Raw genomic sequence first — 21,500 nt, forward strand, 5'->3', positions numbered from 1 at the left:
GTTTTTCAGCAGACTTTCTAAGGCTTAATCCATTCTGTATGTCAGAAATTGCTTTTTCGATTGTTTTTGGATCGTGCTTTTTGTAGCCACCTCCAACCACGTGTTTGTACTACCTTCCCAGTAGGCACGCAACGTTTTATTCACGTTTCAATCACGTGTATTTTAGGTGACTTCGTCCAGGTTACTATTTTACGTGAAAGTACCGTGAAAGTTACGTGCCAAAATATCTCGTCTTTCGGAACTTTTTATATTCTCAAAAAAAACTGGCATAAGAAATGTGAAATAATATTTTTTATTATATTAATTATTTTTTTATAATATAGTTTTTGTATTCATTATATTAGTTATAATTATTTAGTCTATGATAATATAATTAATTTTTATTGTAGTATTATCATAATTAAAAAAAATTATTAATGTGGATAGCCATATCTGACCGTGGTATGTCCGAGCCATTGTTTCGCACTTCCAAGGCTCTAGCGATCAATTCATCAATCTATATTAATGAATGTTTAGAAAAACGACTTCTTCCATTTATTCACAAGTATCATGGAGACTTTAACTATTTATTTTGGCCAGATTTAGCAAGTTCTCATTATTCTAAAGATTCTTTAAATTGGATGGACCAATATGTCTATTACGTTGATAAAGAATCCACTCCCCCAAATGTGCCTCAAGCACGACCAATTGAAAATTTTTGGGGACATTTGGCACAGAAGGTTTATGAGGGAGATTGGCAAGCTTCAACAGAGCAAGTTTTGATTGATCGCATTAAACTAAAACTACAAAAAATTGATTTAAACTTTTTACAGTCGCATATGAAAGGCGTCAGAGCAAAATTGAGATCAATTGCAGATGGTGGTGTTTTTTCATATAAAAAATAATATATTTTTATTAAAAGGTAAATGCTTTATTTAAAAAAAATATAATAGTAGTTTGTTTTTTTATTTATAAATAAGTTATTGACGTTTTTATTTTGTCTGATAACTTCCGCATCACCCGTTACAGTTTGCAAATGTCAAAAATCAAGAACCTTTTTTTTATGTGTGTGTGTCGCTAGTTGGTAAAAAACACATACGACCCCCAAACGAGAGACCTCTTCAAAACAGCCATAACAACAACCAAGCTGATCAAGAGAAGCGAAAAGCAGCAGCATAGCTACAAATATGCCCGGCTCCTTACCTTAAATTTTTATCAGAGCCACTAACTTATTTCTTCCCGACAAATAAATTAATACCAAAACAAATAAATCAAAAAAATGCCTTTTCAAAGCTTTCTTGCAAAATAACTTTCTAAAAAGTTATAAACACAAAAAGGAGGTTACTAGGGTGCCTACAACCTATAGTAGAAGATTGAACAGCTTTCCTTACCATCTTTTTTCAAATAGATTATGTATGATAAAACGCAATAAAAGATTATACTGATAAACACTCCTTTAATCATATAAATTATATCAGGTAATTTAAATGAATTTTTTGAAAACTGCTTTAGCAGTCGATGTTCTTGTGGATACCAAAAATGTTATATTGCGTCATATTACCATAACAAAATACTTGATTGAAAAGGCAAATAAAAAGAAAAAAAACTGGAGAAAAAGCGCGCTCTAGCGAACAGTGACTTAGTCAAAGTTTACACATGCATGAATTACCCATAGCCTAAAAATTATGCCCCTCTCCTTTCCTCCCCCGACAAAGATTCATTATGGCCACTCACTTATTTCTGCTCAACAAAAAAAAAAAAAAAAATCAATGTTTATTTAGCAGCCCCTATTAGCACTGATGCGACAGGGAGCCTGTCTCTACACTACTGGTATACCCACATGTTGACTATATTTGCTCCTAACTATTAGGGTGTCCCACTTTGAACCTGACCAAAAAATTTTTGAATGCACCCTCTCACCCTCTCAGTTATCCTTATTTGGTTCCAAAACACACCAAAAAAAAATTTTATGTCTCCAAATCAAGGACTTCCAGTACAAGATATTTTTATATGCATGGTTGCATTGAATTTTTTGCCCTCCCCCCTTCTTCTTGGTACCCCTAATCTAAGATTGATCAGTAGAAAATTGTCCATTTTTCAGTTATTTTTGTTCTGAAAAAAAAAAATCTTTTATTTAACAGTTACTACTAATACACATAGGTCATTTAAAGTTAAATAAAGTCAAAAATCACATAAAATTTACACTAAATCACTTTTTATCATGACTTTTCAATTTTCACCACTTTTTTTCGTCTTTTCGGGTTTTTTGCACAACTTGCATGGTATCCTGTAGAAGACCTTCGTCATGAATTTCAGCCAAAAAATCTTGCTCAAGTTTGATGTGGCGTTCAGTCCTGTCATTTACTACTGCTAGATTCTCCATTTGATGTTGAAAATGTCTGCAGTAACCATGAGCGAGACAAGGTTTTTTCAAACCGAGACGAGACCGAGACGAGAAGTTAGTACTTCTCGTGAGACCGAGAACGAGACGAGACGAGAAATTTAACAATTTTTGAAAACAAATTTAGTAAAATCCAAGTAAAAAAAAATGTAAACATGGTTTTGACAAATAGACACAAATGACATTTGTCAAATGAAAACAACTTTTTCAAATATTAATTCAGAATTTTTTTGCCAAACTTTTCCAACAAGACAATGTTTTCTCTGATGATTTGTTGATTAAGATGATTTGTTCTAATTTTTCTGGGTGTAAGTTGTGTCTGGATGATTGGACGATATTTCCACCTGAGTTAAAAACTCTCTCTGATTTAGTTGCTAACTTGCTGGAATAGCTAAAATTTGTCTAGCTAATGAAGAGAGTTCTGGCAATGTATTTGAATGCAATTTCCACCAATCAAGAATCGGTAAGTCTTTTTTGGCATCAGGGAGATATTCATACTGGCACATTTCGCTCAAAATAGGATTCAGTTCAGATGTTGGCTCTTGTGTTTCAGTTCTGACGTTTAACTTGCGCTTCTGACTCTGGCAACAGGTTGGCACTCAACATTATCCTTAATCTGTTAGGCTAACCATTCTTTTGTTGTTTGAAATTTTTTGAAGAGCTCCAAGTGAAGTCCCTTTAAAGCAGGATTTAAGTAGTTTGCTGCAGCACTCAATAAGTTTCCATTATGACCAAGAGGAAATCTTTTCTCAATGCAGCTTTTCAAGTTTTTTGCATACAAGACACCGTAGTCATTTTTTCCATCCGTCTCAATAAATTGATCAATTTTGTTATGGATTAAATAAAGAGAATCGGCGACAGTGTTAATTGTTGGAACAGAATCAGCCGACCACGTTTCTGTAGCTTCTTTAAGTGGTGCCAATATTTTTACTTCTCCCTCGATTGATTTCCACTGTGATGCACTGATGGTCTTTGAAGAAAAAATATCTTCATTTGCACATAAGCTGATAATTGCACTCTTTAGACGTAGGACAGAAGTCATGCAATCCAGTTCACTATTCCATCTTGTGTCAACAGATTGGCGTAACTGTCTAAAATTGATTCCTTGAGCGTCTGATTCTGATTCAAGCAACTCAGCTGCAAGTGTTGACTGGTGAGTTAAAGAAGCCAAATCTTTGCATGTTTGCAACGCATCATCCATTCCAGCAGTCATTCCAAATGAGTCTCGAACTGCACATTGCAAAATATGATTGTTGCACAAGTATTGGTCAAGGCGCTTTGACAATTTGACTGCAAGTTTCATGTTTCTTGCCTGGTCGTTCCCGCAGTACATTGGCAAATCAGCAGGCAAATTTAGTTCTTCTAAGAAAGAATCCAGCTTTCCTTCAATTAAGATACCTGTGTGTCTGCCTGGGAACTGTTGGACATGGGGTGTCCAGTGATGTAGTCTCCAATTTTCGTCAATAGCATGAAAAGTCCAAGAGATGTAGCTGTCCTGAGCTCTAGAAGTCCAAAGGTCAGAAGTAAATGCAGCACTTTTTAGATTTGGCGTAATCTCCGCTACTATGCTCTACATTCCAGCTTGAACTTCTCTTAACCGAATTGAAAGCTTTCTTGAATATGTTGTTCTGTGATGAAGGCTCAGTTTAGGGTTTGAAATGTCAAACAATTTCTTGAAACCTCTTCCTTCGACTGCTAAAAAAGATACCAGATCAGTGCAAAAGTAATCCAGCATTGCAGAGTCAAACTGTTTTTGAATGGAATTGTCTTTGTCATATTTGGACTTTGTTTCAAGCCTTTCGACCATGGTTCGTTGTTTCTTCTTAGGAGGAGGAAGAAGAGAGTTGTCAGTTTTTTCAGAATACTCAACGTAATCTTGGCTGCTTTTTTTTCGAGGTGACGATGAAGTCCGCTTGTGTTTCCATCTTTTGTTTTCAAAGACTTTTTGCACGCCTTGCATTCAGCACCGTCACTTGTTTTTTGAAAATATCTCCAGATTTTGTTTTTTCTTGGTGACATTTTTTTTCGTTGAAATGAGGCAAGAATATTTCTTTTTAATATGAACAATATGTGTCAAGTTGAATTCCACTGGTAAACTAATGAAATTAAGTCGAAAGTTCAGCATTTTATACAAAAAGTTTTTGTATTTAAAATCTAATTAAAAATATTTAAAATCTAATTAAAATTTTTTAAAATCTAATTAAAATTTTTTAATTAAATTTTTTAATTAAATTTTTAATTAGATTTACTAAAATCACGGAGTCAAAATATTAATTAATTAAAAAAACAAATTGTTAAGCATTTTGTAAATTACAATAATTTTTAATTTGGAAATCAATATAATATTTAAGTCTCGTTCTACTTCTCGCGAGAATTTTCTATTTCTCGTTTTTCACGAGAAATCCCATTTCTTACGAGAAACGAGAACGAGACGAGATCTCGCTCATGGTTACTTCAACTCTATCTTGATACTGTTTTTGCAACGCTCAACACATGCTTGATACCTATCAAAACTTGAAGCTAATGTAGTTGAGAAAGATGGTAATTGGTGTGTAGCTGGAGTAGGTGCCGCGGCGGCTGTTGAAGATGATGAAGATGTGTCTGAGCAAGATGGTGTAGGTGGTGTAGAGGCTCCTAAAGTTGATGAAGATGGATTATACGTTTGTGTGATTGCTAATGCCTTATACTTTATGTTGTTTTTATTAAGTGGAAATAAGCCAGTGTACTGGAAACCAGCGCTTGCATGCAAGCGTGTAAAACATTTACCACTCTCGTACAGCAATTTGAGAAACGGTGGAAAATTTTGTATATCTAAATTCTTACATTTTGAGTTTTTGTAATACTTTGTAAGTATTTCTTTTCATGCTTGTTTGACATGACAATAGACACCTCTATCCAATAGTTGTAGAATATGTGAAGAATTCTCTGGTAGACAAACCAAGATTATATTGTGTTTTTTGCACAGCAATACCGCTTCCAAAGTTATGTGAGTTGTATGTCCATCTATTACTAAAATATGATTACCACCAATTTGCTCAGTTTCGGGTATAAATATTTCTTTCAGCCATTCAATAAACGTACAGTGCTTCATCCAACCTGATTTTGAAATTGAATACTTGGTGTATATGATTATAATAACAGATAACATTGTTATTTGTAAATATAATCATAGTTATAATATAATATAGTTCATTTTTAATTAAACCGGAATTAACGCTAAGTTAATTAGATATTGATAGGCGCTTAGTCACTTGCGAAAAACTAAACTAAGTAATTAATCGTGTGTGCGGTTTTATCAAAAAAAAGAGTTTTTTTACTTTTTATTTAACTTGTTGTTCAAGCTGCATAAAAATTAACAGAACTAAAATTAAATTTTCAACAAGATAGTGCTAAATTTATTTTTGTATCAGTTTCGGTTCAAGCGCCATTTTGTTTGCAACGATAAAAAAATTTTTAAAAAAATTTTGACTCCCTGTTAAAGTTGTATAAAAAAGAAAAAAATGGAGTTAAATCGGCATATAATTTTATTAATTCGAATAGAGGAGATAGTTCTGTATTTGAATCTTTTTTTTTTTTTTTTTCATAGCCAATCCGTTTAGTTTTTATTCGAGAATTTCGATCAGTGTGCAGGATGATATGGTGTGCGGTTTGACCCGGTTTTACTCTATGTTTTTTAAATATTATATTTACGTAAGTTTACTTCATAAACAACTTTTTTTACATTTAAAAAGTAAATCACATTTCGATGTAAATTTTTTACATAATTATAACAAAAATTACTTTTCAAAGTAATTTACTTTTTACAACTTACCGTAAAAGTAAGTTACATTTACAAATAAAAGTAACAATGCAAATAACTTTTACTTGTAAAAGTAAATTACTTTTCAAGTAAAAGTTACTCATTTAAAAAACTTAACTTAAGTAATTAAGTTTTACACGATATATAGTTTATGTTAAAAAAAACGAATTACTTTTAAACGTAAATAAATTGTATATTTTTATATGAGTTATGTAAAGTAATTTACGCTTAAAAGTAATTCGCGTTTTTACATCAAAATAAGTAAAAGTGCCATTCCTAATTTAAACCCCTAGGGAAGTTAGGAATTTGAAATTTTTTGAAAATTTCTTGCGTTACAACATAGAATAGGAAAATAAGGTGGCAAATTTGTGGTTTTTCGAACACCTAAAAACGTCGTTGTTGCCGGTATCGCGTTAAATAAGTAGACAACCTGGGTGCGGATTCACAACTTTTGCGTAACTCTTGCGTGGCTGAGCAAAAGTTACGAAAAACTTACGCAAAATATTTTTTGCGTTACTATTTGGTATTCACAACTTTTTCGCAGCATTTCACAGTGGGCCAGGTATAAGGGAAGTGGTGGACAAAACCTAATTATTACCCAATTGGTCCACAAACCTATTTAGATATATAAATAATCATTATATATGAAATAATATTTATTTTTAACAAGAATATTTTAATTTTTTATAAAATAAAAGACATTTAATTGGCTTAGGTAGTAAAAAAATATTTTTTTCAATATCAACCTTTTTTAAAAGTCAAACAACAAATTGTGTTTAGCTACAAAGAAAAAGAAGAAGGTGGAGCTGATTCCCTCAGCAAAGCCAAAACTTCACTGGGGTATTTTTTTAAACTCTTACCATTTTTTTTTTATGACACTTTCTTAATGATGTTATGACAGGATCACTAGATACAAGTAGCCTGTTAACTAGGTCACGATTTGTGTCAATTCTGGAAGTCTTTCTACTGAAATCTTCCCTAAACTTTTTAAAATCCTTGTTACAGGCCTCTTGGGCCTCCTCTGACATCAGTCCAATTGGCAAGTACTGTCTAGCAATGATGGCATGGCCATGAACTAAAATTTTGTGTACTGATTGTGCCATGTAATACCAGGAATACTTAGATATGTAAAGTTTAAGAGCAGTAATACAGAACTCTTTAAATTTGACAGTGTCAATTTCAAATCCAGATGATAAAGTGACTAGTATGATGTAAAAATAAAATAAAATAGTTTCATCTACTTTCAAAATGTTGGCAGTTGATTGATAGTTTGCAAAGGCTCGTCGGGCAGTGTTACCATCATTACCGGTACCTACAAATTGTATATATGTGATAGTTAACCTGATGATTTATATAAAAGTATTTATGTAATTTCACTTACCAGATCCTCCACTTTTTGGGAAATCCACAACTAGTCGCATTTGGTTCATAAATTCTGTCTGTATACGTTTCTTCACTTGCATAACATTTTCTTTATCTTCTATAGCTCTAGACTGCCACTTTTGAGTTTCTAGTTTATATCCAATATGCAATACCATCTCAAAAAACCTAATCCAGGCATGCAGGCTAGAAAGACCATATTTCAATTCTAAATTATTAGAATTGTCCAATTTCAGCACCATTTCTAAGTTATTCATGTTTTTTGGAGACACACCACACACAGAGCAACATTGAGTTGAGTTAGTCACATGAGACAGAATAGTTTGAATTTTGCCATCAATCATGGTCAGTTCAATAATACTTTTGACAACCAGTTCCTTTCCATTAAAAGTAAAATTAAAAACACCACATTTTTTGATTTCAGATTCTAAATATTTTGCTTTTTCTATAACAACTGCTTTGCTTTCATTTTGAAAAGAAAATCTTATTGGACGACAATATGCAGTAGATGATGGCTTTTCATTTCGCCATAATAGTACTTTTTTGTTATTACAGAACCCACTGAGTTCTAGTGGTGCTAAGCAGGTAATGAACAGAGATTCTTCTTTTTTTAAGTTACGATCTCCAGCTTCCTCACTACTAATTTGCTTGTACATGCTTTGCCCAGTAGCCCCATCAAACCCAGCCTTGCAACGCAAAGTCAACCGGGTCAAACCATCTAGCATTGTGCTGATCACAGGAGCTTGCACCTCACAAAGTCTTTTTACTGTATGTTTTAATAATTCTTGTAGTGGTACATGTGCTGAATAATCATCAACAAAGATGTTCTCTGGATAGCACTTAGCTTTGGACAATCTTATGTTGTTGTATGAAGGATATATATGGCAGTCACGTTCTTCAGCTCCATTTCTCATAAGTTGGTAGGTTGATTTTGACATGCCACCATCTATAATTAATGCCAGACCTTCATCAGGTGTATACTTTTTAAATTGACTAGAAGGTTCTGATATCTCAGCAACTTGCTTGGCAGCCTCATAATTATACTCATTTCTTAATTTAAGCCTTGCTGAGTGGAGCAACTCATCACTAGAAAAATTATTTATAATATCATTAAGTCTTCTCCTTTTGGTTTTGTCAGAAGCAACTTTAAAGGAACAACTTGGTCTTCCACCAATCTTATGTAATTGACTAGAATTATCAGGCTTAGATATATTATTACTGTATGTAGATTTAAAGTCCTGAGTCAACCAATTTTTATTTTTACTCTCAAACTTTATGTTTCCTCGGTTTGCATCCTTCCATTTCTTTTGATAAACTTTTAAAAATGCAGCACACCCAGTAGAACCCAAATTCATAGAGACTAAAATAGCTTCTACAGACAAAGAAAATGATTTATCACTCGGATTTAGTTGGTCATGCCGTATACGGTTATGGACATCACTTATCTTCATATCAACTACAAAAAAATTAATTTAAAATTATTAGTGCAACCACTATAAACTAATATAACATGAATATGGCCATTATTTTTATTTCAGATATATTTAATTAGGCCAGTACAATAAGCACAACACCTAATAATGACAACAAACCAAAAAATAGGTTTGTCGCGAATAGCATTTTACAACAATATATATTTTTTAAATGTTTACCAAACCTAAAGGGGCAGCTATGAGCAGAATAAAACAGCACCAACAGGCTGTACATATATTGTATTAACTTATTCTAACATTAATATGCTGTTCCAGCAGGTTCTAAACTATATGAGCCACTTTTAACATAATATTTTTATACTATAAACAAGAATCTTACCTTTATATTTCAAAATAAAACTGTGACTTTAATACAAGACCTTGGAATTTGTTATGGTATTTTTTGAAAAGCTATCAAATTAAATTTTAATAATATGTCAATTAATTTCGCATATGTTAAATAATTTAAAAGTTATTTGTTGTTATAGTTATGTTGTTATGGTATATTAAAAAAAAAAAAAAAATTAATTCATCATTATATTCAATTGTAAATAATAACTGTACATTTATGATGTACAATTAAACTACAAATAATGTTTTAAACCATACATTATGCTCTTATAAATATAATGTACTAAGTAGTTGGAAGTATTTCGAAATTTTTTTTTTGAGGTTTTGTCTACCACCTGGCCCACTGTGCATTTGCGTAAAGTTAAGGTTGCGCACGAGTTACGCAAAACTTAGCAAAAACTTACGCAAAATTTTACCCAAAATTTAAGACAAATATTTTATAACTATTTGTATAAAGGAAGTAGTTAGTATTACTAATTATTTTTTTATTAAGACGCACAGGGCAACGTGACCAAACAGTGAATGTTTCTTTTTTAAAGCCTTAAATTTACTCACAGTTATTTTTTTGTTGTTGTTGCTATATTTAAAAATGTAGCAAAACTATATAGGGGCTATTCAAATAATACGTGACATTCTTATATAGGGTGGAGGTGTTTGAAAGTGTCACCAAATATCACATGGGAGAGGGGGTAGTTAGCCACAGTGTGACATGACAAAATTCTTAAAATTTAAATTCTAATCACAGCGGAATAGTTGGGGAGACCGGGGCTAGTTGCAACAAAATTAAAAAAACTGCATTTATTAAATTAAACTTTAATATTTTTTAAATTTTTTTTCAGGGTTATAAAATAGATCTTAGTGACATGTTAATCCAACATTGATAAATATAATATAAAACTTAGTTATTCCGCAATAAGTGAAACAAAAATGAAAAAAAAAATGTTGCAACTTACCCGGCATCGGGGCAAGTTGCAACAGTAAACAGAGCAAGTTGCAACACATTACTTTAAAATAATAAGCCTTGTAGAGTTCACAAAAAAATTACTAGTCAATCTGTAATTTCTATTTGGCAACAAAAATTTTATAATTACAATATAAGAAAGTAGTATTTACCTTGAGTTGCAATACATTTATTATGCTAGACTTCACATATACCTGACTTGTTTAGTAAACTAAAAACTGTTTTTGAAAAAAAAAGTTCTCTTGGTCAAATAAACAACAATTAAGTTTAGAAAAAGACAAGAGGAGTATTTAGGATATTTAAGTTCTGTTTTTTTCTGTTTTTAGGATATAAAAAACACAATAACATTTTGTTTAAAAAACATTTTTTTTAAATGCAAAAAATTACATTAATTCCATTTTAGTTCACCTTTAATGTTTTTCTTTTTGATTGTTGATGTGGAAGTTCTTTCTCTTTTTAGAACTAACTTTTTTTCAGCCATAAGTCGTTGTTTTACTGGAGTATTTGTAAAAATTTCCGCATACTTTCTCTTTGATCTAGTGAGTATTTCTTTCCTAGGTTGTGCTTTTGGCAGAGGTCTTACATTCTGGGGTAAATTCTATTGATGCCAGAGATGGAATTGCATCTGAGATTGAAGTTGATATACTAATATCAATACCTGCTTTAGATTGAGTTGCTGGACGATCAGTAACAAATGATGGAGCAAAATCTGCATCTGAAAATATATCCTTATTATATGGGAATATTCCTGCCACTCTAAAACCAGATGTTATGTTTTGTTGTGTAAGAGAATGCTGTAACGCTATTTTTGCAATTCCTGGCAAATTATATATACTCATTGTTTTTCCTGGCCATTGCTTCATCCATGAGTCTTGTGCATTAGGTACGCATTTTTTGAATGGTCCGAATACAGATTTATCTAGAGGTTGAAACTTATGTGAGCAATGAGGAGGGAAGGAAAGCAAAATTATACCATTATCTTTACACAATGTTATTAATCGAACAGTTAAATGAGACTGATAGTTGTCTAAAAGTAATAGCACAGGACTTTCTTTTGTGGGCTTGACATGCCGAATAAAGTGGTTTAAGTAAGTAACAAAGCACTCTTCATTCATCCACCCTGACCCATTCGAAGCACCAATGCATTCATTTGGTCCATCACGAATAAAGTGATCAAAACATTTCTTTCTCGGAAATAGAAACATTGGAGGCACACTATTGCCACATGCATTTACAGCTAACACCATTGTCACTAGTGTCCCCCGTTCTTGAGATGTTAATGCTCCAACTTGCTTAATACCTTTTCGAGCAATTACCTTGTTTGGTTTTGGCACAGTGGTGATACCAGTCTCATCAACATTGTAAATATTAGATGCAAAAAAATAATTTCGATCTAAAACATCTGATAATTTTTGAAAAAATACACCTGCATTAGCACGATTAAAACTAGTTGCTCGTGCAAGACTTGTTGCTTCTGGAGTTCTGATAGACAATCCTGAATTTCGATTTAAAAACCTTCTCATCCAGTCAGGACCAGCCTTTGAAAGTTTTAACCAAGATTTTGGAAAATTAAGGTTATACTTTACAAAACATTCAAATGCAAGTTTTCGTGCTTCATAAGGTGATAATCCAAAATAAATATCAGAAGCTGTTGATATATATGAAGCAATAGCTTTTTCTTATTCTAAATTGAAAACTTGGCGTGACTTTTTAAACCAGGAATAGGTAGCGGCATTCTTATATTAATAGCTTTTTTTACTTTATTTATGTAACGAAAAAGAGTTGAGTAATGGATTCCATACTTTTTTGCTGATGCTCTAATTTATTATTTTTTTTCTATCAATAACATAGTTTGCTGCCTCTATTACCACTGCTGTTGGATAAAGTCCTTTTTCAGTTTTTCTCTTATAAGTTCTCATTTACAATTTTTACTTAAGCACAAAATAACAGTTTAATCAAATAACAATAAAATAAAAAAACATTAAAGTCATTTTATACAACTAATCTACATCATCATTTATTTATATATGAATGATTAATGTATCTTTGCATATATGTATGCATGTATATATATATATATATATATATATATATATATATATATATATATATATATATATATATATTTATATATATATATATATATGTATAAATATATATATATATATATATATATATATATATATATATATATATATAAATTTAAAACAAAATTTTATGATAAAGATAAGTTTAAAAAAATTAAAATAAAAGTTGTATATAATATAAATGAAGCGTATATATATATTTATGTATTATATATTATATTTATTTACATATATGCTATATGTATATTATGTATATTATGTATAAATTTATATATATATATATATATATATATTTAATATATATATATATATATATATATATATATATATATATATATATATATATATATATATATTCATGTATTATATATTATGTATATATATACATGTATTTAATATGTATATTAAACATAATATACATATAAAATACATGTATATATACATAATATGTAATACATAAACATATATACATATATATACATATGCTTTATATATATTATATACATTTACAACTTATTTAAACTTATCTTCATCATAAAATTTTTGTTTTCGTTTATATTTGTTTGCGCTGTTACATAAAAAAAGCGTTCATTATTTTAGAAAAAACTAGTAAAGTGTGTAAAATCAACAAAACCCGAAGCTAATTTATGATTCCACTTACCCCAAGCAATTTGATGCAACTTACCCCATAGGCATCATTATCACTCTAATCATTGTATATAAATTATATACAATGATTAGAGTGATAATGATGCGTGTAATTGTCACGTACCTAATGATAATTATATTATAATTATTTTTATTGAAAAAAATTTTTTTTTTTGACTTATCGTGTTTGAAAAAGATTTTTTTAACTTACCATAACTTTATTATGGTCATATACCTCTAAGTTTAAAGTAAAACCCAAAAAAACTTCAAAAACGAAATTTAGAATTTTATATCGAAAAAAAAAAATTCAATCACTTTTGAAATTTTTATTGAATAACTGTAAGTTTTTTACAGCCAACGCGTTAAAGTTATAGTTATATTATTTAAGAAAAATTTAGGAAAAATATACAAAAACCATTCTTTAAACCGCATTGTTGCAACTTACCCCTGTTGCAACTAGCCCCGGTCTCCCCTAAACCTTTAGCATAAAAGTCAAAGATATATTTGTTTGAAAATAATGTCGCGTCACAAATAGGGCATGGAGAGATTGTTTAAAATGTTACATATACAAAGAAGGGAGTCTAAAAACAGCAAAAAAATGTTTAGATTTATTTGAACAGCCCCGTAACATATACGTGCAATTACTTTTAAAAGTAATAGCATATATAGCGCAAACATTCTTTCAATCTATTTTGAGTATCTATCAGCAAAATAATCAAAATAATTAATAATTGGATTAAAAATGGAACAAATAAGAGTCGGTTGGTTTTTTAAATGAGATATCGATTATTAAAAAAATGCTACACATCTATTATTTTAAAAATAAACATTACAAGCACTCATTAAGAAATAATTCGGGCATATTTATTTAAATCCAAATGGGTAATATAAATTGTATTATCCTGGGCTTATGTAAGATAACTATTTGGCTTCCTGTATGATGCCATCAGTGAATGTCTATTGGTTTTATTTAGCCCTAACTCTAAACCTGCCGCGAATCTTATTTGTAAACATTGCAAACTCTGCATATAATACTTTCACAGATATTTTTCTAAAACACTATAATAATCATTTTCCAATCAAAGAAAAAGAAATAAAAGTAAAACATTTGAGCTGTCCATGGATCACCAGCGGAATCAAAAAATCTTCAAAAACTAAACAAAGACTATATGTTAAATATTTGAAAAACAGAAATGAAGAAAACCTATCTACTTATAAACAATATAAAAATCTTTTCGAAAAAATCAGAAAACATTCTAAAAAAGTTTATTATTCTAAATTACTTCAAAAAACTAATGGAGATACCAAAAAAACATGGAACATCATGAAAGAAATAATCGGAAAAAAGTATATAAAAACAAACAGCTTACCAGATAGAATTATTATAAATGAAATAGAACACAACGATCAGAACTCTATTGCCGAACAATTCAACAATTTCTTTGCAAATATTGGCCCTAACATGGCGTCTAAAATTCAAACCGCAAATAACTCCTTTGAAAATTATTTTACTGATCTAAATAGCGAACTAACTTTCAACGGATTAAGCTATGAAGAACTCGAAAATGCAAAAAACTCTTTAAAAATCAACAAAGCACCAGGAATTGATGAAATTTGTAGCAATATTGTAATAAGTATCTTTCCGATAATAAAGAAACCCCTCTTCGAAATATTTAAATCTTCAATTACAACAGGAACCGTTCCAGAGAAATTGAAAATTGCTAAAATTGTACCAATATATAAAACTGGAGAACCATACTTACTAAACAATTATAGACCAATCTCAATTCTTCCTGTATTCTCAAAACTCCTCGAACGAATAATTTATAATAAATTATACCAATATATAACAAACAACAATATCTTAAATACAAAACAATTCGGCTTTCAAAAGCAACATGCAACCGAACATGCAATTGTAGATCTTGTAAATAGCATCAACAACTCATTTGTTAATAAAGAATTTGTTTTAGGAATCTTTATAGATTTATCGAAAGCATTCGATACTGTTGATCATGCTATCCTGCTAAAAAAATTGGAAAAATATGGCGTAAAAAATGTTGCATTACTCTGGTTTAAAAATTTTTTGCTAAACAGACAGCAATGTGTTAATACTGATGAAAATATCTGTTCAAAATTGCTTAAGATTAAATGTGGCGTTCCCCAAGGTTCCATTCTAGCTCCCTTATTGTTCTTAATATACATTAACGATCTTCCAAAAGTCTTAAACAAACTTGATGTAATAATGTTTGCAGATGATACTAATTTATTTTATTCATCTCAGTCTATTGAAGAACTCTTTGAAACAACGAATATCGAACTTGAAAAACTTAATATCTGGCTAAAATCTAATAAATTATCTTTAAACACAGAAAAAACCAATTACATTTTATTCCATCCCAACCAAAAAAGAAAAAAAATACCTAATATATTACCATTGCTAAAAATAGAAAACAAAAATATTGAAAGAACCTCAATAACAAAATTTCTAGGTTTACTAATTGACGAAAATATTTCATGGAAAGCACACATTGACTATTTAAATACAAAAATAACCAAAAACATTGGCGTGCTATACAAAGCTAGACCAATGTTATCCCAAGAAAATCTAAAACATCTTTATTTCTCATTTATACAGACCTATTATACATATGGTAATATAGCATGGGCAAGTACCAATAAATCCAATTTGAAATCACTTTATCGACGTCAAAAACATGCCGTTAGAATTGTCTATAAAAAAGACAAATTCACTCATGCTGAACCTTTGTTAAAACTCCTTAATGCACTAAACGTCTATAGAATAAACATTTATCAAAACTTATTGTTTATGCTGAAATATAAACTCGGGCTTGTCCCATCACATTTCTCAAATGATTTCTTTAAAAGCAATAGAAATAGATATGACACTCGAGAAGTAGGAAACTTTAACATACCGTTTAGAAAAACAAAACTATCGCGTTTCACAATTTCATATCGCGGTCCCTATCTCTATAATAAACTGATATCCAGAAATGCCATAATTACAAAATTAGATAACCAAAATTGTTTGAAAATCTTACTAAAAAAATTCGTTTTAAATATAAACAATTATATGAACTTACACTAAACTAATACTGAAACTAGAGCCAAAATTAACGTTGAAGCGAAAATCCCAAAAAACTTCAATAACAAATAATATAAAAAATATATAAATCAAAAATAATTTTATTTATGCCTAATCATATATTTATGTGTGCAAAATCTAGCATTTATCAATTATTTTTTATCTTACATTTTATTATATGTGAATCCAATATAAAATGAACTACCATTATATTTTGTGAAACTAGAAACATGTAAAAACAAAAATACAAAAAATATTACTAGTACAAGCGGTTTCTTGATGACAAGACCATCTGGTCTTCTGCAAGTTTCCCGCGTTCTTTTAATAATAATGATACCTGCAGTTATATTCTTTGTATTCTAAAAAGTTGTGAGATTTTATTTTTTCTCCTACCATCATATATTTTATAAAAATTGTAAATTTGTATCAGTTATATAGATAGAATCACCATATTGTAAAGATAAAAGAACAAAAAAAAAAAAAAAAAAAAAACAAACATTACTGGCTAAATAAACTAGCATTTAAAAGAATTTTTTTTTCTATATTTAATATAAAAAGAAAAAGAAAAACAACATGAAAATAATATTTTGAGGCATTATTTTGGCGCCCATACCGGTCCTATAGTACCAAAAAAGGTCTGGGTTCACCCCTGGTCAGATCATGCAACTTGTCTTGCATTGCTTTAGGAAGTTAAAACAAAATACTTTAGTTTAGCCAAAACTTCCCGTTCATAAAAAAATAGAAGTACTAAACTAAAGTGTTTTTTTTTTAACTTCTTGTTTTTAATCTTACTTCTCATACCCTAGGGTATAAGAAAAAATCATGATAGTTGTTAAATTATTTTTTCAGTGGTCTTGTTTTATCATACAATTGGCTTGAATCAAAAACACTTTTATTTGCAATAGGGAATGACAGTTTCATTAATTAAAGAAATTGCTTCAATAAATTCAAGAAATACATTTGATTGTATTCTAGTATATTTGAAACTATTTATAAACAAAATTTCTATTGTCAGAAATATAAGGAACATTTTGAAAACATAAGCAAAAGTTCAATAACTTTTTTATAACATATTATGAAAAACACATTGTATTTTTCATAATATGTTATGGAAAATGTCTCAATTGTATTAATTAATAAAAGTTGAGTTTGAGTTAAAACCCACTTGTTTTTTGTAAGTTTTTTTCAGTGATATTTCAGATTGAGAATTTATGGTATCATATTTGCACAAATAAAAACATGATTTTTATATTTGATGGATAGCGTAAAGTTAATTCTGTGAATCAGGTACATGCAGTATAAAAAAGTTTGACTCTTTGACAGAGCAAGTATTGATTAAATCACAACAACAAGTATTGTGGTAGGTTTTCAAGACACCAAATACAGTACAATCTAATAGCTACAACTAGTGTGAACAATATGCTGTCATCTCAAGAGTTGTAATACTATTTTCAACAGCAAAAGATAATAATTCTACTGAATTGTGAAAAGCGTTATCACTCCATTTGGACTAACTGGTGGACCATGGAACTTTTTATGGAATTTCTGCTCTTACCTTATTCTTTAAATTTTCCATACTATGGATAATTTAAATTATTAAAAAAAAGAGCATTGTTTTTTAAAGCCTAATTTCTTGGTAAATAATATTGTTATTTGCAAATAATAAACATATGGACCATAGATATTAATAATATCTCCTGATAATTGTAATAATTAAAATCAGAGCATTATTATTCAAAATAATCTTAATATTGTTAATACCTTTGAATAACTGAAATTATCGAAAAACATAGCATCATTATTCAAAGTACGTTTAATATTTAGATTATAATGCTTTTTTACTTCAATAGCCTGATTACTCAGAGATAATTTTAGCATTATTATATTTTGAAATAGCCTTGTTCACATTTATAAAAATAAAATAAAATAGATACTTGAAAAACTAATGAATTGATTACATATTTTTGTGAATTTTGTATCTATATTAGCACAAATATTTTCTCTCTCATACAGAGAGAGTGAGAGAGAGACTCTCTCTCTTTATGCTAGTTATGCAAGTTAAAGTATATACTTCAATAATATTATTGTATATATTTTTGTATAACATAGTATAGATAGTATAGCATAGATTTGTACCATAAGTTAATATAGTATGGGTACATCATATAGTTTTGATGTATGACAATAACTAGTTATTAACTTATTTAATAAGATATTGGCATACTACAAAACTATATGATATATCTGCATTATCGCTTTCCTTGTTTTAGCTAGGCTATGAGAGTGTGAACCATCCATTACATAGATTGTGTGTATATTTTTTTAACCTTAAATTTAAGGTGAAAACAAGTTTTATAAAATAAGTTTATGTAGTACATCTAAATTTTTGGTAAATATACTGCTATTGTTGTTGTTGTTAAAAAAAAAACTATAATTGTATTATTTAAATAAATAACTTAACGTATAGCAGCATAAAATTAATATAAAATTATATTTTATTGGCAATAACTAACAAAATCTGAATTGTTTTATAATAATAAAAACGCCATTTTTAAATAGTATTAGGTAATTTAAAGTTACGCCAAACTTAAGTCAGATAATAGTAGACGTAACTTTTCTTGCGTAAAGTTTGCTGAGCACTTTTTAGGAAAATGTTGTGAATACCGTTTTTTAGACTTTTTGCGTAAGTAAAAACTTAAAAATAAAACTATTAACTTAAAATAACGTAAAAACTTAGGAATTTCGTAAGTTTTTGTTTACGCAAGGTTTGTGAATACCACTTAACGTAATTTTGAACTTGAGCAAAACTTACGCATACTTTACGCAAATTTTGGACTTACCCAATTCTGCACAAGCGTGACGCATGCGCAGATATAACGTAAAGCTTCTGTTAGGTAGGTTAAATCTATCGTTAAATAAGTAGGGTAAATACGCCAATTAATGGCCATTAACCATTTACTGGCCGCTTTTAAAAGCTTTTCTCATAAAAAACTATGATACGACTTGTCCTATATTATTATTTAAAGTCAATGACTTCATTAAAGCTTTGTAAATATCGCAATTCCAGGAAAGTTCTAGAAGGTTTTAGTCGCTAAAACTAATTGTTGAAAACCTTATAAAAAATGTAACAATTTTACGCTTTGTTTTCTTAAATTCATACTTTAGAGTCTTTTTTTTGTGCATTGCAAGTATTTGTGCCTGTCCATTCAGGAAGGAAAAGACAGATAAATATCTTATGTACACTTTGAAACAAAAGTATTTAGTTGATGTTTCACATATAATGTTTTAACTGAATTAGATTAATCCTTTTCTAATAAACCATTTACTGGCCGGTTAATTAATCCATTTACTGGCCATGGTAGCGATTCCACGGCTTAACAAAAAACATTTGACGTTTGACAAAAAACACGTAATTTTTATAAACTTTGCTCTCTTATATCTTTTTGTATGCTTAAGCCAGCGCCTTGAGGTTTTTTGCATCAGTTAGTGTTACTCAATTTCTTTCCAACCATATATAGAAAGTACTAAGCTTTGTATGGCTTGATTTATATATTACCCATATCTTGAGACCACTTTTCAATAAAAAAAACTTGCCGCGGGAACGTTTTTTTAAAACGAAGCTTTTGAAGGTAAGGATTCCTAAGAAGTTAAACACATCTAATTTTTATGAAACTTTCCATATTTATTAAGAAAAGGACGAGGAATCTAATGGAATCTGGACGTTTTTTAACATTTATACAAAATATTTTCGTTCTCAGCGTTTAAAAACTTCAAGGTTGATTTATATAGAAAAAAAAGTGTTTTTGAAAAACGTCCAGGTGGAAATTGCAAGTTTAGCCTTTTCTTTATTTAAAACAAGTATTTATTTAAATTTACCTAAAGAATTGGTATTCAGGATTTGTATATATAAATTATGTGTATATATATATGCTTTTGTTTGCGTATTTAATGACGTTATCTGTTTTGATTTTTGCGTTTGTTTTGGTTAAATTATGAAAGTTAAATTGAAAGTGAAAGTATAATTCTTAAAATTTTAATCAAATGAAAATAAATCTTTTACTTTTTCTCAGGTAAAAGATCTGCATTCTTCGAGAAAGTTAAAATCTTGATTTTTACTATTTTAACTACAGGCTGCTCTTATTTAAACTGTTTTTTTTCAAAACAAAAACCTAAAAATAGTATTCAACAGAAGCTTATGAAAATGGAGTTGTGTAAGAAATTCTATATTTCTTTTTATATTTATTTTCCCTATTTGTTTGTTGATTAAATATTATGAACTCTTGTAATAATTATTTTACTTCCTTTTTTTTAGGTGTTGACATTAACAATAGTCTCACCAAAATGGTTGCTCTATCTATAAGTCAAGAAAGTAAGTCAAAATTATAAATTAGGAATACTGTAGCACAAATTTTTTCATTTTAATAATTCTATTTATTGAAACCAAAATAATCCACCCCTTATTTTTCTTTATGTCACTTAAAGTAAGTTTACTTTTATTTTTAGTCTCTGACACTGTTATGGATTATCTAAATATTAATGGAGGCATTGTATCCCTCAAAAATCCAGATTTGGTTTTAACCAATCGCCATTTTTTACAAATTTGTAAAGAAAAAGATAAATTTAACTTGACATGGCCAAATCTTTCAGTATTTTTTACATCCTTGTTTAAATACCCTATATCTAGAGTTACGCTGATCAAGTGCCTTCAAAAGTCAAAAGATTTTATTGCAAAAGTAAATCGTGCCCAACATTTTGATTTAAGAAAGTATTTTTATGGTTGGAGGTTGGCTGCAAGAGCAGGTCCAACTATGTTTACTATGCATTTTTGAACCTTGTCTAAAAGAGAAAGGGCATTATTGGAAGATCCACCCCAGATAGGGCAACAGTATTCCATACTAGGAAGGATTTGAGATATATAGAGATAAAGAATAAAATCCGGAGTAAGAAAGTGTTGAGCTCGATAAAGAGATACAACCTTAGCAGATGCTAATTTTGTAATGGATTTGATATACAGTTTCCAAGAAAGATTGGAAGTAAGAGTTAATCCTAGAAGACGAAGGGTAGATGACTCATGGAGTACATTACTGTTTATAAATATAGGAAGATCTAGATTATGGCGATAACAATTAGCTGAAAAAAATTAAGTTTTCTTTGAGTTAAAGTTCACCAGCCACAGTGAGCCTAATGCTGTAGCAGAAGTGAGATCCTTTTTAAGCTCAAATACCCCCTTCAAGCAATCAGAGAGTGTTGCGTTCTTATCAAGGCAGGAATAAATGGTATTATCAGCTGTAAAACAAGGCAATTGAAATTGCGTTT

General features: G+C 29.6%; 3 protein-coding genes across 3 annotated transcripts; 1 reads left to right on the forward strand and 2 right to left on the reverse strand.

Moving 5' to 3' along the window:
- Positions 1–416: 416 nt before the first annotated feature.
- LOC136088122 (uncharacterized) lies at positions 417–884 on the forward strand. The gene has a single exon (XM_065811785.1). The coding sequence runs from the start codon at positions 417–419 to the stop codon at positions 882–884; it is 468 nt and encodes a 155-aa protein (XP_065667857.1).
- Positions 885–6,887: 6,003 nt separating this feature from the next.
- On the reverse strand, positions 6,888–9,447 carry LOC136088743 (uncharacterized). The gene is made up of 2 exons (XM_065813300.1): positions 9,372–9,447; positions 6,888–9,015 (listed from the first exon to the last, which is right to left on the reverse strand). Exon 2 carries the CDS (start codon positions 9,008–9,010, stop codon positions 7,553–7,555), a length of 1,458 nt encoding a protein of 485 aa, XP_065669372.1. The 5' UTR covers positions 9,011–9,015; positions 9,372–9,447; the 3' UTR covers positions 6,888–7,552.
- Positions 9,448–10,897: 1,450 nt separating this feature from the next.
- Positions 10,898–12,078, reverse strand: LOC136088123 (uncharacterized). Its single transcript, XM_065811786.1, has 2 exons — positions 12,060–12,078; positions 10,898–11,991 (listed from the first exon to the last, which is right to left on the reverse strand). The coding sequence occupies exons 1-2, from the start codon at positions 12,076–12,078 to the stop codon at positions 10,898–10,900; spliced, it is 1,113 nt and encodes a 370-aa protein (XP_065667858.1).
- Between the last annotated feature and the right edge of the window lie 9,422 nt (positions 12,079–21,500).

The sequence above is a fragment of the Hydra vulgaris genome, chromosome 12 (genome assembly GCF_038396675.1).
Source record: "Hydra vulgaris chromosome 12, alternate assembly HydraT2T_AEP".
NCBI classification, from domain to species: Eukaryota; Metazoa; Cnidaria; class Hydrozoa; order Anthoathecata; family Hydridae; genus Hydra; species Hydra vulgaris.